The sequence below is a fragment of the Bos mutus genome, chromosome 6 (assembly GCF_027580195.1).
Source record: "Bos mutus isolate GX-2022 chromosome 6, NWIPB_WYAK_1.1, whole genome shotgun sequence".
Lineage (NCBI taxonomy): Eukaryota > Metazoa > Chordata > Mammalia > Artiodactyla > Bovidae > Bos > Bos mutus.
Genome location: NC_091622.1, coordinates 59,141,511 through 59,161,219, shown reverse-complemented (window position 1 = coordinate 59,161,219; position 19,709 = coordinate 59,141,511). Strand labels below are relative to the sequence as shown.

At 40.2% G+C, this 19,709-nt stretch overlaps 1 protein-coding gene across 1 annotated transcript in view; it reads right to left on the bottom strand.

Moving 5' to 3' along the window:
- Positions 1-509: 509 nt before the first annotated feature.
- The window catches only part of N4BP2 (NEDD4 binding protein 2), an 89,684-nt gene continuing 70,484 nt past the window's right edge, over positions 510-19,709 (bottom strand). The window contains exon 17 of the mRNA XM_070372286.1: positions 510-19,263. Within this exon, the coding sequence (XP_070228387.1) occupies positions 19,251-19,263 (13 nt within the window). The 3' untranslated portion in view covers positions 510-19,250. The remainder of the gene's footprint in view (positions 19,264-19,709) is intronic.

The window sequence follows — 19,709 nt, the reverse complement described above, 5'->3', positions numbered from 1 at the left end:
GCTCCAAAATCACTGCAGATGGTGACTGCAGCCATGAAATTAAAAGACGCTTACTCCTTGGAAGGAAAGTTATGACCAACCTAGATAGCATATTCAAAAGCAGAGACATTACTTTGCCAACAAAGGTTCATCTAGTCAAGGCTGTGGTTTTTCCTGTGGTCATGTATGGGTGTGAGAGTTGAACTGTGAAGAAGGCTGAGTGCTGAAGAATTGATGCTTTTGAACTGTGGCGTTGGAGAAGACTCTTGAGAGTCCCTTGGACTGCAAGGAGATCCAACCAGTCCATTCTGAAGGAGATCAGCCCTGGGATTTCTTTGGAAGGACTGATGCTAAAGCTGAAACTCCAGTACTTTGGCCACCTCATGCGAAGAGTTGACTCATTGGAAAAGACTCTGATGCTGGGAGGGATTGGGGGCAAGAGGAGAAGGGGACGACAGAGGATGAGATGGCTGGATGGCATCACTGACTCGATGGACGTGAGTCTCAGTGAACTCCGGGAATTGGTGATGGACAGGGAGGCCTGGCGTGCTGCGATTCATGGGGTCGCAGAGTCGGACACGACTGAGCGACTGATCTGACAGTAGAATATGCTAACATTACAGCAATCCTTAAACCTTTAGCTTCTATTTTAATTATTCCTAAGCCCTAAATTCAGCAAACTCCTTTGCCATAAACTTTTCTCACAAATGGGCTTCAGATAGCAATCCCTCCCATGGCCTCAAGCTGCAGCCTGTGTGCTCACCCTGGAACACTTTTTTGTAAAAGTCCTTGAACTAATGTCAGTGATTAACTTTATGAATTATTCTTTGAGTACAGCTGCAGAAGGCTTTATGCCTTCTCATGCTCCTCTCAAAAACAATAAGCACCTTAATATTCTCTTCAGTCAACTCAGCCGAGGAAAGGGAAAAACAAGTCAGAATCACAAAGCCTAACTCCTTCATTCTGGGTCCATGCCTACGGAACAAAGGGAGGGGATTTACGGCCATGCCTCTATTTTGTCAGTAATGCCTAATGCGGCTCCCGACAGCCAGGTTCCTCTGTCCATGAGATTTTCCAGGCAAGAATACTGGAGTGGGTTGCCATGCCCTCCTCCAGGGGATCTTCCTAAACCAGGGATCAAATCCACATCTCTTATGTCTCCTGTGCTGGCAGGCAGGTTTTTTACCAGTAGCATCACCTGGGAAACCCATTTAGGAGGGTAGTCTTTTTTTGGGTGGACTGTTTTCCATTTTAATATTTTTTATTGAGGTATAGTTGACATTCACTATTACATTAGTTTCAAGGATACATCACAATGATTTGACCTGTATCTTGTGAAATGATTACAGGATGGTAATCTTACCATCCTGTAATGGTAATTTGTAATGTAATTTCAAATAATTACGTTATCTTTTAAATTTTTAATTAATTTACTTCTAGGACTTTCCTGGTGATCCAGTGGTTAAGAATTCACTTGCCAGTGCAGGAGACATGAGTTCAACCCCTGGTCTGGAAAGATTCCACATACCTGGAAGCAGCTAAGCCTGCATGGCACAACTGCTGAGCCTGCTTGTCCTGGTGCTGGTGCACTGCAACAAGAGAAACCACCACAAGAGAAGCCAGGGCAGTGCAACTAGAGAGTAGGCCGGCTTGCTGAAACCAGAGAAAGCCTGCAGGCAGCAACGAAGACCCAGTGCAGCCAAAACTAAATAAACAAATAATTTACTTCTAATTTCATCAGATAATGTGACCTGTAAAAATCTCTACTTTTAAATTTTCTTATTGGTTTTGTGTGTGTGTGTGGCAGTTTATGGTCAGGTTTTGTATATGGTCAATGGCCATTTAGAAATTACATGTGTTCTCTGAAGAATGCAAGATTTATACATATTTAATAATGCACATATGTTGACTATATTAGTTTTTGTATGGTCTTATTTTTTTGTCTACTAGATTTGTCTAGTTCTGAAAAATGTATAATAAAAATCTACCCTAATTTCATTTTTATGAAGTTGTCCTATTCTCTATGTGGAGGGAAAGAAAGGAAAAGCAAAGAAAGAAGGAGGGTAACAGATGAGGCCTAGCACTGGCAAAGATATCAAGGAGAGTTTTGGTGAAAGAGGGAGAATAAGAAATATAGGGCAGAGGCTTTGGGGTATCTATGGGATATGAGAGAAGGGGAGACAGAAAGAAATTCTGTAGTAATGTATAGGGAACAGGTGACCGAAACCGCCCGCCCTGGCCAGACACAATGGTAAGCACTTACATAAGTTATCTTACAACAGGGGGTCCTGGTAAGGAATGCAGAACAAGCTACCACCAACCAAAAGAATTTGGGAAAGGTCAAGAAGAGTGAGGAGATGCCAGTCCATCTATCCTACCAACCTCCCAGAACCCTTCTCGCTGGAATCCATCTTGGCAGAACAATGCATGAGTTACCAGGAAGGACCCTGAGTCAGAAATGATTGGCCAGAGACAACCTGGAAAGTAATCCCATCACCATAAAACCCGAGACCATGAGCCATGTGGCAGAGTAGTTCTCCTGGGTCCCTTTAGCTTCCTATTCTCTGCCCAGGCACCCTTTCCCAATAAAGTCTCTTGCTTTGTCAGCACATGTGTCTCCTTGGACAGTTCATTTCCAAGTGTTAGACAAGAGTCCACTTTTAGGCCCTGGAAGGGATGCCCCTTCTGTAACAGGAATGCAGACTTAAAGAGGTGCTCATACAAGTTACATAACACATTATATAAAATACTAGTGATGCTCTTGTAAGTTCTTTGAATAATACAAATAAAAATTAGAATTACTTTTACTATCTTCTCAACATGATACCCTCTTGAAACGGAGAACCCTATGGTGCTTGCCCCTCCATGTCTTCTGCCTGCCTTTGTCTGTGTTAAACTTTAGTCAAAGAATAAGATCAGAGAAATGAGAAAGGGGAAACAAAAACAGTCCAAGGAGACTAAATAATAATAATGTAGCCATTAAGCACAGTCAAGGACCTTTAGTTCTTTCTCAAGGGCTATAGATAATATTCTGAGCCATATCCTGTGGTCTTGTAGATACTAACACACCAAGTGGAGAACTTAATTAACTACATGAGGATCAGACTATACCCAGGACATGAGCTGCCACAATTCCGAGAAATGGCCACAAGGAAATGGGAACAAATGGACCCTGGAACCGATGATTAACTGTACCTAAAACAACCAAGATGATGCTGGTCAGACCACTGATGACCAATTTGAAAATGACCACTAGAGCTGACTGCTGTTTCTACACATAGCCCCACATGCCACCCCAACTCTGTCAGGGGAGGGGGAGTCGGCCTTTGGACAGATGTCTGCTACCCTCCCCTCTCCAATTGCTAGCATCTGAAACAAAGCAAACTTTCTTTTCCACAAACTTGACCTGTTTATTGGCTTTTGAATGGCAAGTAGCCAGACCCTACATAACACATTCCTTCGGTAACACTCTGAGGCTGAGTCATTAAAGTCCCAGGTTCTATTCTGTTCACTCTATGTGTGAGTTTCCATTTGTGTGTGTGTGTGTGTGTGTGTGTGTGTGTGTGTGTGCACGCGCGAGCGCGCATGTTTGTGTGTGTATACAGAAAAAGAGGTATAGTATATAAGTGGATTTATCTTGTTTTTCAGTTGCTAAGTTGTGTTTAACTCTGCGACCCTGTGGACTGCAGCACACAATATAAGTGAATCTATATACATCCTTTTCAAAAAACAAAATTCTGTAAAGCAATTATCTTTCAATTAAAAATTTAAAAATTTTTAAAAAACACAAATGGGATCATACTGTAAATACCCTTTTGCACCCTGCTTCTTTTCCCCTTAAACATACAGATGTATTTATTTATATCCTGCCTGTTTTCTGAAAATATCTGAGTTAGTTCACAGTGAAATCACAGGCACATGACGGAAAACTGTTAACACTACTCCAAGGACGAGAACAAGAAATACAGGGCTAAGGGAGACAGTATATTCAGAAAGTCTAGAATGAACTCATTTCATGAGTGTAATAAAAAATTCAGTTCAGTTCAGTTGTTCAGTCGTGTCCGACTCTGCGACCCCATGAATCGCAGCACGCCAGGCCTCCCTGTCCATCACTAATTCCCAGAGTTCACTCAGACTCACGTCCATCGAGTCAGTGATGCCATCCAGCCATCTCATCCTCTGTCGTCCCCATCTCCTCCTGCCCCCAATCCCTCCCAGCATCAGAGTCTTTTCCAATAGTCAACTCTTCGCATGAGGTGGCCAAAGTACTGGAGTTTCAGCTTTAGCATCATTCCTTCCAAAGAAATCCCAGGGCTGATCTCCTTCAGAATGGACTGGTTGGATCTCCTTGCAGTCCAAGGGATTCTCAAGAGTCTTCTCCAACACCACAGTTCAAAAGCATCAATTCTTCTGTGCTCAGCCTTCTTCACAGTCCAATTCTCACACCCATACATGACCACTGGAAAAACCATAGCCTTGACTAGATGAACCTTTGTTGGCAAAGTAATGTCTCTGCTTTTGAATATGCTATCTAGGTTGGTCATAACTTTTCTTCCAAGGAAATAATGTGCTTTAACAACAGATTCTTAAGTAACCAAATGCCAGACATTATTTTTAAAGGGGAGAAATTAATTTTACTTAAGACAGAACAATGAAAAGAAAAAGTTAGCCCAGACCTTCAAAAGACAGTACTTTTTACCATACATCTCCACCTGCTCCAGAGTCTGAGCAGAGATTCGAGAGACTACTATTAATTCTCAATTGTTTATACAAACAGGGAAGCTGAGAGAATCCAAAATAGCGAGTGATTTTTAAAGTATATTTCATTGGTTTTCATATATTCAGTGGATAAATGACAAGAAAGAGTGGCTTCAAACACAACCATGAAATCCTACTGCAAAGAACTATTTCAGAAAGACCCTCCCCACAAAAAAAAAGAAAGAAAAGAAAGACCCAAGAAACCATCCATTTCCCACAATCCTCTCAGCTCCTCCCAATGACCTCATCCATCTCATCTCTCTACTTGGTATAAAACAGCAGATTATTCAAAGTTGAATAATCCTTACAAATTTTTCTGCAAAGTGTGGCTGTGTTGAGTCAGATCCTATCAGTGTGAAGGATGGGGACCATGCAAATAAAGAAATATTTTCTAATCCATCCATATTTTCAGCAGACTGGCTTTCAATCTTCCTTTACCCTCTGCTGCGTGTCATCTTCCTGGGAAACATGTACATTAAATGGATGATCCAGGAATTTGATATCAGTTCTATGACCTCCTCCATTCTGATAACCATCATCTCCATTCTCAGCCACAAATCAAACTCTGTTGGCAACAAATATTTGCATCCCTCATATCTTGTTCTCTGAAATTTCTCTCCCTACCTGCATGTCCTTCCACTTTCCCTCACATGCTCTGAGTCTGTTCTTTTATCTTCACTACTCACCTCCATTTCCCTAGTCTACCTACCAGTCCCCTCTGGGTGCCACTAGACTCCTCACCCAGTCTGTATCAGTTGGCCATTTCGACTTCACGTATACAGCATCCTAAATTCTTTCTCCTTTCCTTCCCATACTGATCCCCTACCATACCTACTTACCAACCACTGACTCTACTTAACCCAAAGTATGTCTCTGTTTCTCCTCAACTCCTAAGAATTTCTAGGAAAAAATCACTTAATCAGTACAATATACAATACCAGGTTTGGGGGCTATTCAGATCTCAATCTCAAACCTGGTTCTGCTATTTATTACCTGGGAAAGTTTGGGCAAGTGACATAACCTCTCTGAACTTGTTTTCTAATCTGTAAAATGGGGTGCATCCATTACAATGCTTTCAGCTTAAAAGAAAACCAACCAACTTATGTTGCTTCCCATAACAAGGTGGTTAAGATCTGTTCTACTGTAAATCAACTATACTCCAATAAAAATTATTTTTTAAAATTCTACCATTATTTCCTCATCATTTAGATTCCAAAGTGTACAAAAACATATTAAAAGTTTTGTTTTGCTGGAAAAAAATAAACAGACTGGGGACTTCCCTGGCGGTCCAGTGGGTAGGAATCCACCTGCCAATGCCTCTGCCTCAGGGCAACTAAGACGGTGTGCACAACTACTGAAACCCACATACCTAGAGCCTGTGCTCTACAACAAGAGAGGCCTCCAAAATGAGAAGCCTTCACACCACAACTAGAGAGTAACCCCAACTTGCTGCAACTGGAAAAAGCCCACAGGGAGCAACAAAGACCCAGCAATGCCAAAAATTAACTTAAAAAAAAAAGAAGATTTATTCTGGGGTTAATTCAGTGGTTCGGTGATATCATCAAAAACAAAGGTTCTTGTAAATGGCATTTGCAGCAACATGGATGGCCCTAGAAAGTGTCATCCTGAGTGAAGTAAGTCAGAGAAGTATCATATGACATCCCTTATTTGTGGAATCTAAAAGAAAACCAAAAATACATGATACAAATGAACTTACTTACAAAACAGAGACTAACAGGCTTAGAAAACAAACTTATGGTTGCCGGGGGGGAAGGGATAGTTAGGGAGTTTGGGAAGATCATGTATACACTGCTATATTCAAAATGGATAACCAACAAGGACCTATTGTACAGCATATGGAACTCTACTCAATGTTATGCGCCAGTGTGTATGGGAGGGGGTTTAGGGGAGAGTGGATACATGTATATCCCTTTGCTGTTCACCTGAAACTACCACAACATTGTTCATTGGCTATACCCCAATATAAAATAAAAAGTTTAAAGTTTGAAAAAAAAAAAAGAACGACGTCTTTCCTCTTTAAGCTCTACCATGCTTAACTCACGGAGTTTAGCATTGGGTATATCCACCCTCTAACCAGTCACCGACAAAGGGAAATGGGACTGCTGTGATTGCCTTTTCCTCCAATCATGATTCACCCTCTCGGGCTACAGAGGGGTCAGTCTTTCCTGAGCACATTGCCACCAGATACCTGAATAAAGAGTCAGGATAATGAGAACAAAGAATAGCTGTTAGGCTAACAACATCTGCCATGTGGGTAATGATACCTATCTTGAGCATGGTTATAAAGATTATGTTGGCTACATCTGCAAAGTACCTAATGGTGCCTAGCACAAGGTAGACACGATGTTCTTTAAAGAAATCTACCAATTCTTTGGCAAACTTTCCTTCAAAAAGTAGAGCTAATTCCCCTACCTTTGAATGGAGTCTATTTTAATGACTTGCTTCTAACAAATAGAATTTGGCAAAGATAATGGTGTTGAGACTCACAGACACAGAGAACAGACTTGTGTTTGTCAAGGGGCAGGGCTGGGGGAGAGATGGATTGGGGGGTTAGCAGATGCAAACTATTACATGTAGAATGGATAAACAAGGTCCTGCTGTATGGCACAGGGAACTATATTCAATATCCTGTAGTAGACCTAACGGAAAAGAAAAATAGAATGACGCGAGACTTCCAACAGTATAGTTGTATTAGTCACTCAGCCGTGTCCAACTCTTTGTGATCCCATGAATGGTAGACTGCTAGGCTCCTCTGTCCAAGGAATTCTCCAGGCAAGAATATTGGAGTGGGTTGCCATTCCTTCTCCAGGGGATCTTCCCCACCAGGGATTGAACCTCAGTCTCCTGCATTTCCTGCATTGCAGGCAGAGTCTTTACCATCTGAGCCACTAGGGAAGCGCAAGACTTTCAATACCAAGTCACAGAAGTCATTGTAGCTTCTGTTTGTTCACATGGATTGTCCACTCTGGGGACAGCGGCCATGTTATAAGGGCATTTAAGCAGTCAGTGGAGAGGCTTGCATGGAGAGAAATTGAGGATTTTCGCCAAAGAAACCAGCACCAACTCACCATATGAATGAGCCACCACCTTGGAAGTGGATTTGCAAGCCCCAAACAAGCCTTCAAATGATTGATGCCCCAATCAACATGCTGGCTTCAACCTCATGACAGACTCCAACCTAGAATCCCCAAGATAGACCATTCCCATAATCCTAGGAAACTCTAAGGATAATAAGTGTTTTTGCTGTTCTAAGCCACTATGTCTTAGAATAATTTCTTAGGCAGGAATAGACAACAAATACTAATTTTGGTACCAAAAAGGGGGTTCTGCTATAACAAAAATCTAAAATGTAAGAGTAGTTTTGGAACTTAGCATCTGGAAGAAGTTGGAAGAACCTTGAGGAGAAAATTAGTGAAAAGTTAAAAGGTCCTGAAGAGACTGTTAGTGAAGCCTGTTGAGCTCTGAGGAGACTGCCAGAGAGGGCAGGGAGGTTCACAACTTATTATGCCAGTCCAGGTAGCGTGTATCTTGCTGTTCTCCTTGATAAATTTGAAGTCTGAGCTTCTTGGACCATTGCTAGGAGGTAATATGCATCACAGTTAAACACACAGGCCTTGAAACCAGATTGCCTTAGTGTGAATCCCGGGCCAATCACCTCTTGTCTGTGTAATCTTAGGCAAGTCACTTAACCTCTTTGTTCCTCAGTTTCCCTCACTGGATTGTTATAAGTAAGCTACTCTATATAAATTTAAAAGAGTATAGGGGAGAGGAGGAGAAGGAAATGGCAACCCACTCCAGCACTCTTGCCTGGAAAATTCCATGGATGGAGGAGCCTGGTAGGCTACAGTCCATGGGATCGCAAAGAGTCAGACATGACTGAGTGACTTCACTTTCTTTCTTTCTACAGTTCCTTTTGGAGAAGGAAATGGCAACCCACTCCAATGTTCTTGCCTGGAGAATCCCGTGGACAGAGGGGCCTGGTGGGCTACAGTCTATGGGGTTGCAGAGAGTCAGACACGACTAAGCAACTAACATACACACACATAGGGGAGAGAGGAGGAGAGGGTGAGATACATGGAGAGAGTAAAATGAAACTTACATTACCATATGTAAACTAGATAGCCAATGGGAATTTGCTGTATGTCTCAGAAAACTCAAACAGGGACTCTGTGTCAACCTAGAAGGGTGGGATGGGGAGAGAGATGGGAGAGAGGTTCAAGAGGGAGGAGACATATGTATACCTATGGCTGATTCATGTTGAGGTTTGATAGAAAACAACAAAATTCTGTAAAGCAATTATCCTTCAATTAAAAAAATTTTTTTTAAAAAAAAAGAGCGCCTATTTCTTTCTGAGTCCCAAGGCAGGATTAACTATGTTTGAGGACCTGCAAATCAGGATTGTAATAGAAGCCAAGAAACACTACCTTGAGTAACTAAGAAAAGAGTAAAATGTTCATGAGAGGCTATTCAACTAGGGTAGCATTTCTTAAGGTATGGCCTACCTGCATTATAAGCATCTGTGGTATTTAAATTCAGAGCCCAGCTTCCTGATTCAGGAAATCTGAAGGAAGGCAAAACTCTGTATTTTAACTGAGCATTTTGTGGATCATTATTGTGTATCTAAGGGGCTCCCCTAGCGTCTTAGACAGTAAATAATCCACCTGCAATGTGGAAGACCCAGGTTTGATACCTGGGTCAAGATCCCGTGGAGAAGGGTATGGCAACCCACTCCAGTATTCTTGCCTGGGGAATTCCATGGACAGAGGAGCCTGGTGGGATACAGTCCATCAGGTCACAAAGTCTGACATGACTGAAGTGACTTGGCACGCATTGTGTATCTAAAGTTTGAGAAACTACTTTGGGGAAAGGGAGTCCAAGTAAATGGCCTAAAGATTAATCTCATTGAACCCTACTGTTATACTTTTTAAAATTAAGGCAAAGTTTTCCATTCTTCTCCATAATTTATCCATTTTTGTTTTAATATACAAATAAGGTACATTATATAATAATGTGCATTATTTGCCATCGAGTAAAATTAATGCTCCTGAAAGACATGCTAAGTTTACCCTGGATTTGTGGTAACCCCGGACATACCTCTACATACCTTAGTTGACACACAAGGCTTTTGTGATAAACACATCGACCTACTTTATTTCTCGTGCATGATTTGACAAGTACCATCAGTGTTGTAAATATGCACATTTGACCATTCAGCCTCCAGCTCCACTTTGAGACTTTTAGTAGAGGCTGGAAAGTCTAAAACTGCATTTCCTAAACCCCTCTTGCTCATAAAATTCTGAATATAAAAGAGTTTCCACCAATTAGATATACTCTTATGAATCTGGAAGGCAGAAGTAACTTGAAAGCCATCTATTTATTGCTATTACTCATTCTGCTAAAAAATCAAGTTATGGGTAGACAGTGTCAAATTGAGTTGAACTATAGAACGTCTGCTGGTGTCACAGACAGTTGCTTGGTGTGGGGGAAAACACCACACATTTGATGAGCAGAAGTTAAGTGTTCTATGTGAACGGTGAAGGAGACACACAGAAAAGAAACACAGAAAGAAAGACTGGGTTTTCCTAACGCAACCACAGTAACATCATCTCTAAAAATAAGTTCTTTAATAAAATTATCCAATCAATCTTCACATTGACAATTGTCTTGTTATTGTCATAAAAATTTTTATAGTTTTTTTTTCCTGAACCAACACCCAAATAAGGACTACAAATTGTAACTGGCCAATGTGCATCTTAAATCTCAATGTATAGGTTCCCTTTCCATTTGTGGGAAGCTTGTCCCTTCGTAATTTTTGAAGAAACTGTTAGTTTCCCAGTCTGTATTCTGGTGGTTGCATCCACAGTGTTGACACATCTCTCTGTAATTCCTATAAACTGAGTGTTGGATCTACAGGCTTGAACCAGTATCTGGGTTTGTTTTTGGCAATATATGGTAATTTCCACTTATTTTTGAGCACCTGATTCTAAGTATTGGATATCTTTCTGGGATAGTGCTAAGTCACTTCAGTCGTTTCCGACTCTGTGCGACCCCATAGACGGCAGCCTCCCCCGTCCCTGGGATTCTCCAGGCAAGAACACTGGAGTGGGCTGCCATTTCCCTCTTCAATGCATGAAAGTGAAAAGAGAAAGTGAAGTCGCTCAGTCCTGTCCGACTCTTAGCGACCCCATGGTCTGCAGCCTAACAGGCTCCTCCATCCATGGGATTTTCCAAGCAAGAGTACTGGAGTGGGGTGCCATTGCCTTCTCCGTCTCGATAGTAGAAGCCACCAAAACAAAACTAGAACATTCTGCATTCAATCAGATGGGACCACAACTATAGAGTTAATGGGGATAAACAAACTGACCCATCATTTGTATATCAAAGGCAGGAAATCTTTTCTTACAGTATTATCCAATTGATCTTTTAATTTACTATACTCTAAAGAGATAGTATTACCAAGACCCACCTAAAAAGGCGCCAATTCATTAGCTTATTATGATAGTTTCAGGTAAAATGTGTCTGTTTTTCTCTTGATAAACTATAAGTCTGAGCTTCCTAGACTCCCTTGATTGTTGATTTTAGCTTATATAAAGCTGAGAGTAGGAACCTTTCCAAAAGCCATTTGGATAATGGTTTCCATAACTGGTCAAAATTACATGTGTAACTATACCCAAAAGTTTACTTTCATTGCTGACTGCTACGGGCAAGCACAGGTCTAAGAGAAAAACGTTTTACTGTTTCCCTTGTGTCTGGGAAGCATGACATTTCCAATAAAATTTAAATAGCTTAAGATCCTGGATAACTTTTTTTCATTTTACTAACCAGGCTAAGGAATTTGAGCAACCTCACTGTATTATTAGTCAGGGTTCAGGTCACAGAAGAAAAACAATTCCAGGTATTTTTTCAGAAAGAAATCTCAATTACTGTAACCATTGGCGCCACCATGCAATGTTAGCATCAGCAGAAGATGTCTAAGCATGTTTCTAGAAACAAGCAGACTTTGACCTCCTCCCACTCCCAACCCAACAAGTTATGTATTTAGTGGATTTCATGGCAGAGGGTTCAGTTAGTCATTCTCCCTAGTTCATGGCACACTATCATCTTTGATTTGTGTAAGGCCCCTACGTATTGATTTAATTCTTTTCTGCTGCCTTCTTCATTTTCATATCCTTTCCTCACCGCCAGGCAAACTTTGTATTTCCATGTGTATCACTGTTATCTATTGCTGTAAAACATGGATTGTTGCTTATACGTATTTTTAATTTACACAGTATTGTGATGCATAGCTTTTTTTCACACTCCACTGTTCTTACGTCCACATTGCTGTGTGTACATCATGCCCACTGCTTTTAAATCCTTCACAGGACTCAATAGTGTATTATCCATCACTTTCACATTCCCCTGGTGACAAAGACCCAAATTACCTCCAAATTCCAGCATTCTTGTGAACTTGTGGAGAAATCTCTTTGGGATACACCCAGAAGTATGACTGCTGTGCCATGGATACATAAACATTTTAACTCAACCAAGCACTACCAGAATGTTCTTCAGGTCTTTCATCAGTGGCGCATGAGAGTAACATGTAGCATTATCCAGGTTTCCATTTTGCCAAACGAGTAAGTATGAGAGACTATCTCATTTTTAATGTATTAACTGTAGTTCTCTTAGTAGAAATAAATTTGAGCATCTGTTTATTGGCTTTTAGAGTCTTATTGGCTTTTAGAGGCTCATACTTCTGTAAAATGACCTTACCGTATTCTTTGACCATTTTCTATTAGATTTATTTTCACCAGAGTTCCTCTTATATTTGGAAACTAGTTCCTTGTCACTCAGACATTGCAAATATTTTCTATTGTCACTCATTATGTTCTTCAGTTCAGTTCAGTCATTTAGTCATGTTCAACTCTTTGTGATTCCAGGCACTGCAGCATGCCAGGCTTCTCTGTCCATCACCAACTCCCAGAGCTTACTCAAACGCATGTCCATTGCATTAGTGATGCCATCCAACCATCTCATCCTCTGTCATCCCCTTCTCCTCCTGCCTTCAATCTTTCCCAGCAGCAGGGTCTTTTCTAATGAGTCAGCTCTTCGCATCAGGTGGCCAAAGTATGGCAGCTTCAGCATCAGTCCTTCCAATGAATATTCAGGACTGATTTCCTTTAGGAGTGACTGGTTTGATCTCCGTGCAGTCCAAGGGACTCTCAAGAGTCTTCTTCAACGCCACAGTTCAAAGCATCAATTCTTAGGCACTCAGCCTTCTTCATGGTCCAACTTTCACATCCATACATGACTACTGGAAAAACAATAGCTTTGACTACATTTTCCTTTGTTGGGAAAGTAATGTCTCTGCTTTTTATGTGCTATCTAGGTTGGTCATAGCTTTCCTTCCAAGGAGCAAGCATCTTTTAATTTCATAGCTGCAGTCACCATCTACCGTGATTTTGGAGTCCAAGAATATAAAGTCTCTCACTGTTTCCATTGTTTCCCCATCTATTTGCCATGAAGTGATGGGACCGGATGCCATCATCTTCATTGTTTGAATGTTGAAATTTTAAGCCAGCTTTTTCACTTTCTTTCACCTTCATCAAGAGGCTCTTTAGTTCCTCTTTGCTTTCTGCCAGCAATCTTGATTCCAGCTTGTGCCCAGCACTTCACATGATATACTCTGCATATAAGTTAAATAATCAGGGTGACAATAGACAGCCTTGACGTACTCCTTTCCAAATTTGGAACCAGTCCGTTGTTCCATATCTGGATCTAACTTTGTTTTTTGACCTGCATACAGATTTCTCAGGAGGCAGGTAAGGTAGTCTGGTATTCCCATCTCTTTAAGAATTTTACAGTTTGTTGTGATCCACACAAAGGCTTTAGCCTAGTCAATGAAGCAGAAGTAGATGTTTTTCTGGAAGTCTCTTGTTTTTCTGTGATCTAATAGATGTTGCCAATTTGATCTCTGGCTCTTCTGCCTTTTCTAACTCCAGCTTGAACATCTGAAGTTCTCGGCTCTCATACTGTTGAAGCCTCACTTGGAGAATGATGTTCTTCATTAGGCAGAAAACTTTAATTTTTTTTATCAAATGCACTATATTTTTCCCTTAAAACTTTTGTTTCTCGGGCTTTGAATTCTTTCCCATCTCTACATCACAAAGATGTTTTCTAAACTATTTATGATATTTAATGAAACCTCATATGCACCATATGAAGATGCATACTGATTTCAGAGATGCTTAACTGTAGAAAACAATGGCCAATGGCAATTATAAAAATTAAGTCTAGGGTAAGGCTCATCCCATTTTCAGAAATAATAAATCAGGATTCTTAAAATTGATATGCACAATTTTATAGCTTCAACTGTCACAACTGTCTTAACCCTTCTAGAGCCCACATATGTATATTGTTAGACAGGAATTCAGTTTGATTTTAATTCATATAAATACAGTTTTCCAATCTCAGAAGGCAAAATTATAGTATTTTACATTTAAGTATATTTGTGCTTTTAACATAATACTCTTTATCAGACTAAAGTAATTCTCTATTCTTAATTATCTGAAATATTTTACCATGATAAGTATTGAATTTTATCACATCTCACTTCTGTATCAAGGAAATTAATCATAAATTTTTTTCCTTTTTTCTCCCCCTTCTGTTAATGTGGTAAATTATATCCTTATATTCCTGAAAAATTCACTTATAGTTGTGATATATTAACCTTTTTATATACCACTGGATTTATTTTTCTAACATTTTGTTAAAATTTCTGCATATATGGTCCTTAAGAACACAGGACCATGTTTTATGGTCTTTTATGATTTTCACAATTATGTTTTAATCAATTTTTTACAACAAAGATAGTTTGCACAGATCTGTTTCTGCTCTCTTGTCTCTACTAGTCATCACTCTTGTCATATATGACAAACCAACAGCTAATGTCATGCTCGATGGTAAAATCTCACACTGCCAAAGGCTGGAGTTCCATCAGCAGTCAGGGACCTAAGATCCTACAAGTGGCAAAAAATAAAAATAAGACAACACTGCCTACTCTCACCACTCCTACTCAACATAGTAACTGAAGTCTTAGCTGGAGCAATTATGCAAGAAAAAGAAATAAAAGGCAACCAAAGCAGAAGGAAGTTAATTTGTCTGTTTGCAGATGATATCATCTTACATACAGAAAATTCTAAAGACTCCAACAAAAACTGTTAGAACTAATAAACAAATTCAGTAAAGTTGTAGGATATAATATCAACATACAAAAAGCAGCTGTGTTTCTCTATACTAACAATGAACTATCTCACCAAAAAATAAAACAACCCCATACGGACCTCTCTGGTGGCACAGTAGACAGGAATCTGCCTGCCAATGCAGGGGACACGGTTCAATTCCTGGTCTGGGAAGATTCCACATGCTGCAAAGCAACTAAGCTCTGTGCCACACAGCTTCTGAGCCCATGAGCCACAACTACTAAAGCCCACGGGCCTAGAGCCTGTGCTCTGCAAGGAGAGAGGTCACCAAAATGAGAAGACCACACACCACAATGAAGCGTGGCCCCCACTTGTCGCACACAACTAGAGAAAGCCTGTACAGAGCAATGAAGACACAGTGCAACAAAGAGAACACAAAAACAACAACAAAAAAAATCCATTTACAATAGCATCAGAAACAATAAATAGCTAGGAATAAATTTAATCAAGGAAGTGAAAGGTATGTACAATGAAAACTGTATGAGGCTGATGAAAGAAATTGAAGATACAAGTAAGTAGAGAGATTATCTCATGCTCATGGATCAGAAGAGTTAAGTCCATAGTATCCAAAATCATCTATAGATTCAATGTAAGGCAGTAAGTGTCAGTCACTCAATCGTGTCTGACTCTCTTCTATCCCATGGATTGTAGCCCACCAGGCTCCTCTGTCCACGGGATTCTCCAGGCAAGAATATTGGAGTGGGTTGCCATTCCCTTCTCCAGGGGATTTTCCCAACCCTGAGATCGAATCCAGGTCTCGCACATTGCAGGCAGATTCTTTACCGTCTGAGCTACAGAGAGGAACCAATGCAGATTCAATGTAATCCCATTCAAAATTTCAGTGGAATTTTTCATAGAAACAGAACAATCCTAAAATTTGTATGGAACCACAAAAGATCCTGAAGAGCCAAAGTTATCTTAAGAAAGAACAAACCACTAGAAAGATTCATTGTCTAACAGAACCTTGCTTACAATTAGCTGTTTTACCTGTTTCTTCTCTAACATTGGGCTTCCCTTGTGGCTCACTGGTAAAGAATGTTTAAGAAAACACAAATGTCACTATACAAATATATTAACAGTATCACTAGAAATAACTTACATACTTAATCTAGTTGCCACAATTGAGTTATTAGATCAAAAGTGATTGCATTAGCAGTTATCAACTGAAAACCCATTCCATCAGCCATGTTGGTTACTATTTGAATATTTAAGTTAAAATACATACAACTGTGAGTTCCTTTGTTATTCCTAGCACATAGTAATCAACAAAGACTTGTTAAAAAAATTTATAAGAACTAATTTTCACATTATTTGCATTCAATAATCAAAAATGATGTGGCAGAGACTACGCTTCATTCCCTTAATACATTTTTTTTCCTCCAAGAGAATGCCCAAATTTTACCAGAACACATGGTAGTATGAAATAAAGACAACTTCCCAGCCTCTCTTGCACCTAGATGTGACCACGCAACTGAGTTCTGGCCAGTAAGATGTAAGTGGAAGTGTTCTATGGCGGCTTCCACAATTCTTATGCAAAAGACCACTGGCATTTGCCCACTGCTCCCTTCTTGTCTTTCCTCCAAAAGACTATAGATGCGATGATTAGAGCTATAGCCACCCATACTGCTTTAGGAAAATGAGAGCCCTCCTTGGATCGGCTACAGTGATGAGCTAAAAGGATCCTAGATTCTCAAAAACTTCATGGAAAAGAGGATGCCCATCAGTCCTGGACTCTTTATATTTCTGAAATTTTAAATGAAGAGAAAAATCAATTTATCTTTACCATTGGAAAAAACCATAATAGCAGCTTTATCCTCCTAGATAAAGGAGGAAGGCAGATTTAGAAATGACAGACTTTCACAGACATACACTGTGGAGCCACATCTCTCTCAGTTGGGGATAACAGGATATTATCTCTTTTTCAGCAATTATTCTTACTCTTAAGACAGATATAGTTGCTCTATACTAGGAGTCAGAGAATCCAGGTTGAAGTCTTACCTCTGCCACTAACTAGGCAAGTCTATCTAAGCTTTTGTAGGACACCTATGTAATAAATTTCCCTTGAGTCTTAAAATATAATGTATATGAAAAGTGTCCCACCATATAAATTATCACACACAAAATAGTTGATGAAATACCTGTAGAGAGAAGCTCTTTCTGTCTCACTTGGTATTCCTATTAACAAATATCCAATAAATACTTATTGAATAAATATTTTTAAGTCCTTGCTAAATGTATAAATTATTCTATTTTGGAGTTTAATAAAGTTCAAAGGACTTTAATATTAATTAAAGTATTACTTGAGAGACACAGTTCTTTAGAGACACAATTCTTAATTGTGACATCAGTCAAAAGACATAATGGTATGAAAACATAAACCTAGCTAATCCTGGTTCAAAAGCAGACCCCTATTTGCTACAGTAGTAGTAGTTAGTTGCTCAGTTCACTTCAGTTCAGTTGCTCAGTTGTGTCCGACTCTTTGCGACCCCATGAATCGCAGCACGCCAGGCCTCCCTGTCCATCACCAACTCCCAGAGTTCACTCAGACTCACGTCCATCACCGAAAATAAATATTTTTAAGTCATTTTTTAAGTCTAAGTTCACTCAAACTCATGCCCATCAAGTCAGTGATGCCATCCAGCATCACCAAAAATGCCATCCAGCCATCTCTTCCTCTGTCCTCCCCTTCTCCTCCTGCCCCCAATCCCTCCCAGCATCAGAGTCTTTTCCAATGAGTCAACTCTTCACATCAGGTGGCCAAAGTACTGGAGTTTCAGCTTTAGCATCATTCCTTCCAAAGAAATCCCAGGGCTGATCTCCTTCAGAATGGACTGGTTGGATCTCCTTGCAGTCCAAGGGACTCTCAAGAGTCTCCTCCACCACCACAGTTCAAAAGCATCAATTCTTCGGCCCTCAGCTTTCTTCACAGTCCAACTCTCACATCCATAAATGACTACTGGAAAAACCATACCATTGACTAGATGGACCTTTGTTGGCAATGTCTCTGCTTTTCAATATGCTATCTAGGTTGGTCGTAACTTTTCCTCCTCAGTGGTGTCCAACTCTTTGTGATCCCATGGACTGTAGACCACCAGGCTCCTCTGTCCATGGGATTCTCCAGGCAAGAATACTGGAGTGGACCTCCATTCCCTTCTCCAGAGAATCTTCCCAACCCAGGAATCGAACCCAGGTATCCTGCACTGCAGGCAGATTCTTTACCATTTGAGCTACAGGGAAGTCCTTTTTGGCAACAGCAAAATAGTTTAAATTAGAATAAAAGTTGTGGTATAAAAATAAAAAACTTTTGACACTTTTCCCTTGAAATTACCAGTTCAGTTCAGTCATGTCCAACTCTTCATGACCCCATGGACTGCAGCATGCCAGGATTCCCTGTCCATCACCAACTCCCAGAGCTTGCTCAAACTCATGTCAATCAAGTCAGTGATGCCATCCAACCATCTCATCCTCTGCCGTCCCCTTCTCCTCCTGCCCTCAATCTTTCCCAGCATCAGGGTCTATTCCAATGAGTCAGTTCTTCACATCAGGTGGCCAAAGTACTGGAGTTTCAGCTTCAGCATTAGTCCTTCCAATGAATATTCAGAATTGATTTCCTTTAGGATGGACTGGTTGGATCTCCTTGCAGTCCAAAGGGACTCTCAAGAGACTTCTCCAACAACACAGTTCAAAAGCATCAATTCTTCGGTGCTCAGCTTTCTTTATAGTCCAACTCTCACATCCATACATGACTACTGGAAAAACCATAGCTTTGACTAGATGGACCTTTGTTGGCAAAGTCAAGTCTCTGCTTTTAAATACGCTGTCTAGCTTGGTCATAGCTTTTCTTCTGAGGAGCAAGCACCTCTTAAATTTCATGGCTGCAGTCACCATCTGCAGTGATTTTGGAGCCCCCAAAATAAAGTCTGCCACTGTTTCCCCATCTATTTGCCATGAAGTGATAGGACAGGATGCCGTGATCTTAGTTTTTTGAATGCAGAGTTTTAAGCCAGCTTTTTCACTCTCCTCTTTCACCTTCATCAAGAGGCTCTTTAGTTCCTCTTCGCTTTCTACCATAAGGGTGGTGTGGTGTCATCCTGGAGGAAACTTCTTTGTGTTGAGGATGGGGTGGAGTGGAGTGATGGAAGTCCTCTGTCTCATCCTTTTGTCTGTCCTGCTGGTCTTTACTGGTCCCTAAGCATGTAGGCTTTTGCAAATCAAAGTTAGGAACACTCCTTTGGTTTTCCTTTCTGCTGATCACATCCTTCCCCTAAAGTAATGGAAGAAGAAAGGCCTAACTGCTTGAATGGAGGGAGAAGGAGGGAAGTGGAGATTGTGACCATGTGAAATATTAAATATTAAGTTATGCATAAAAATGTACTTTAATATTTAAACCACTAACCCCACCACACCAAATGAAGGATATCCTCACATTGAGCAGTGGTTAATGTATTTTATTAAATTAAGTATGTAATTTGCAAATGGTTTCATAAGAAATTTTAAAAGCAAAGTTATAAAACAGTTTCAATAAAAAAGTACAGAATTAACAGCAAAATTACATTTTCTTTATAGTACAAATAAAAGGATTTTGTCTCTAATAGACTGTTTGAAAATCTTATAATATATTCTCCAACTGACAGTTGCAATATTATATTTTAATGAGAAGTCTCATGGTTAATTCTCAATCACATGTTAATAAATGGTTTCATCATTTGG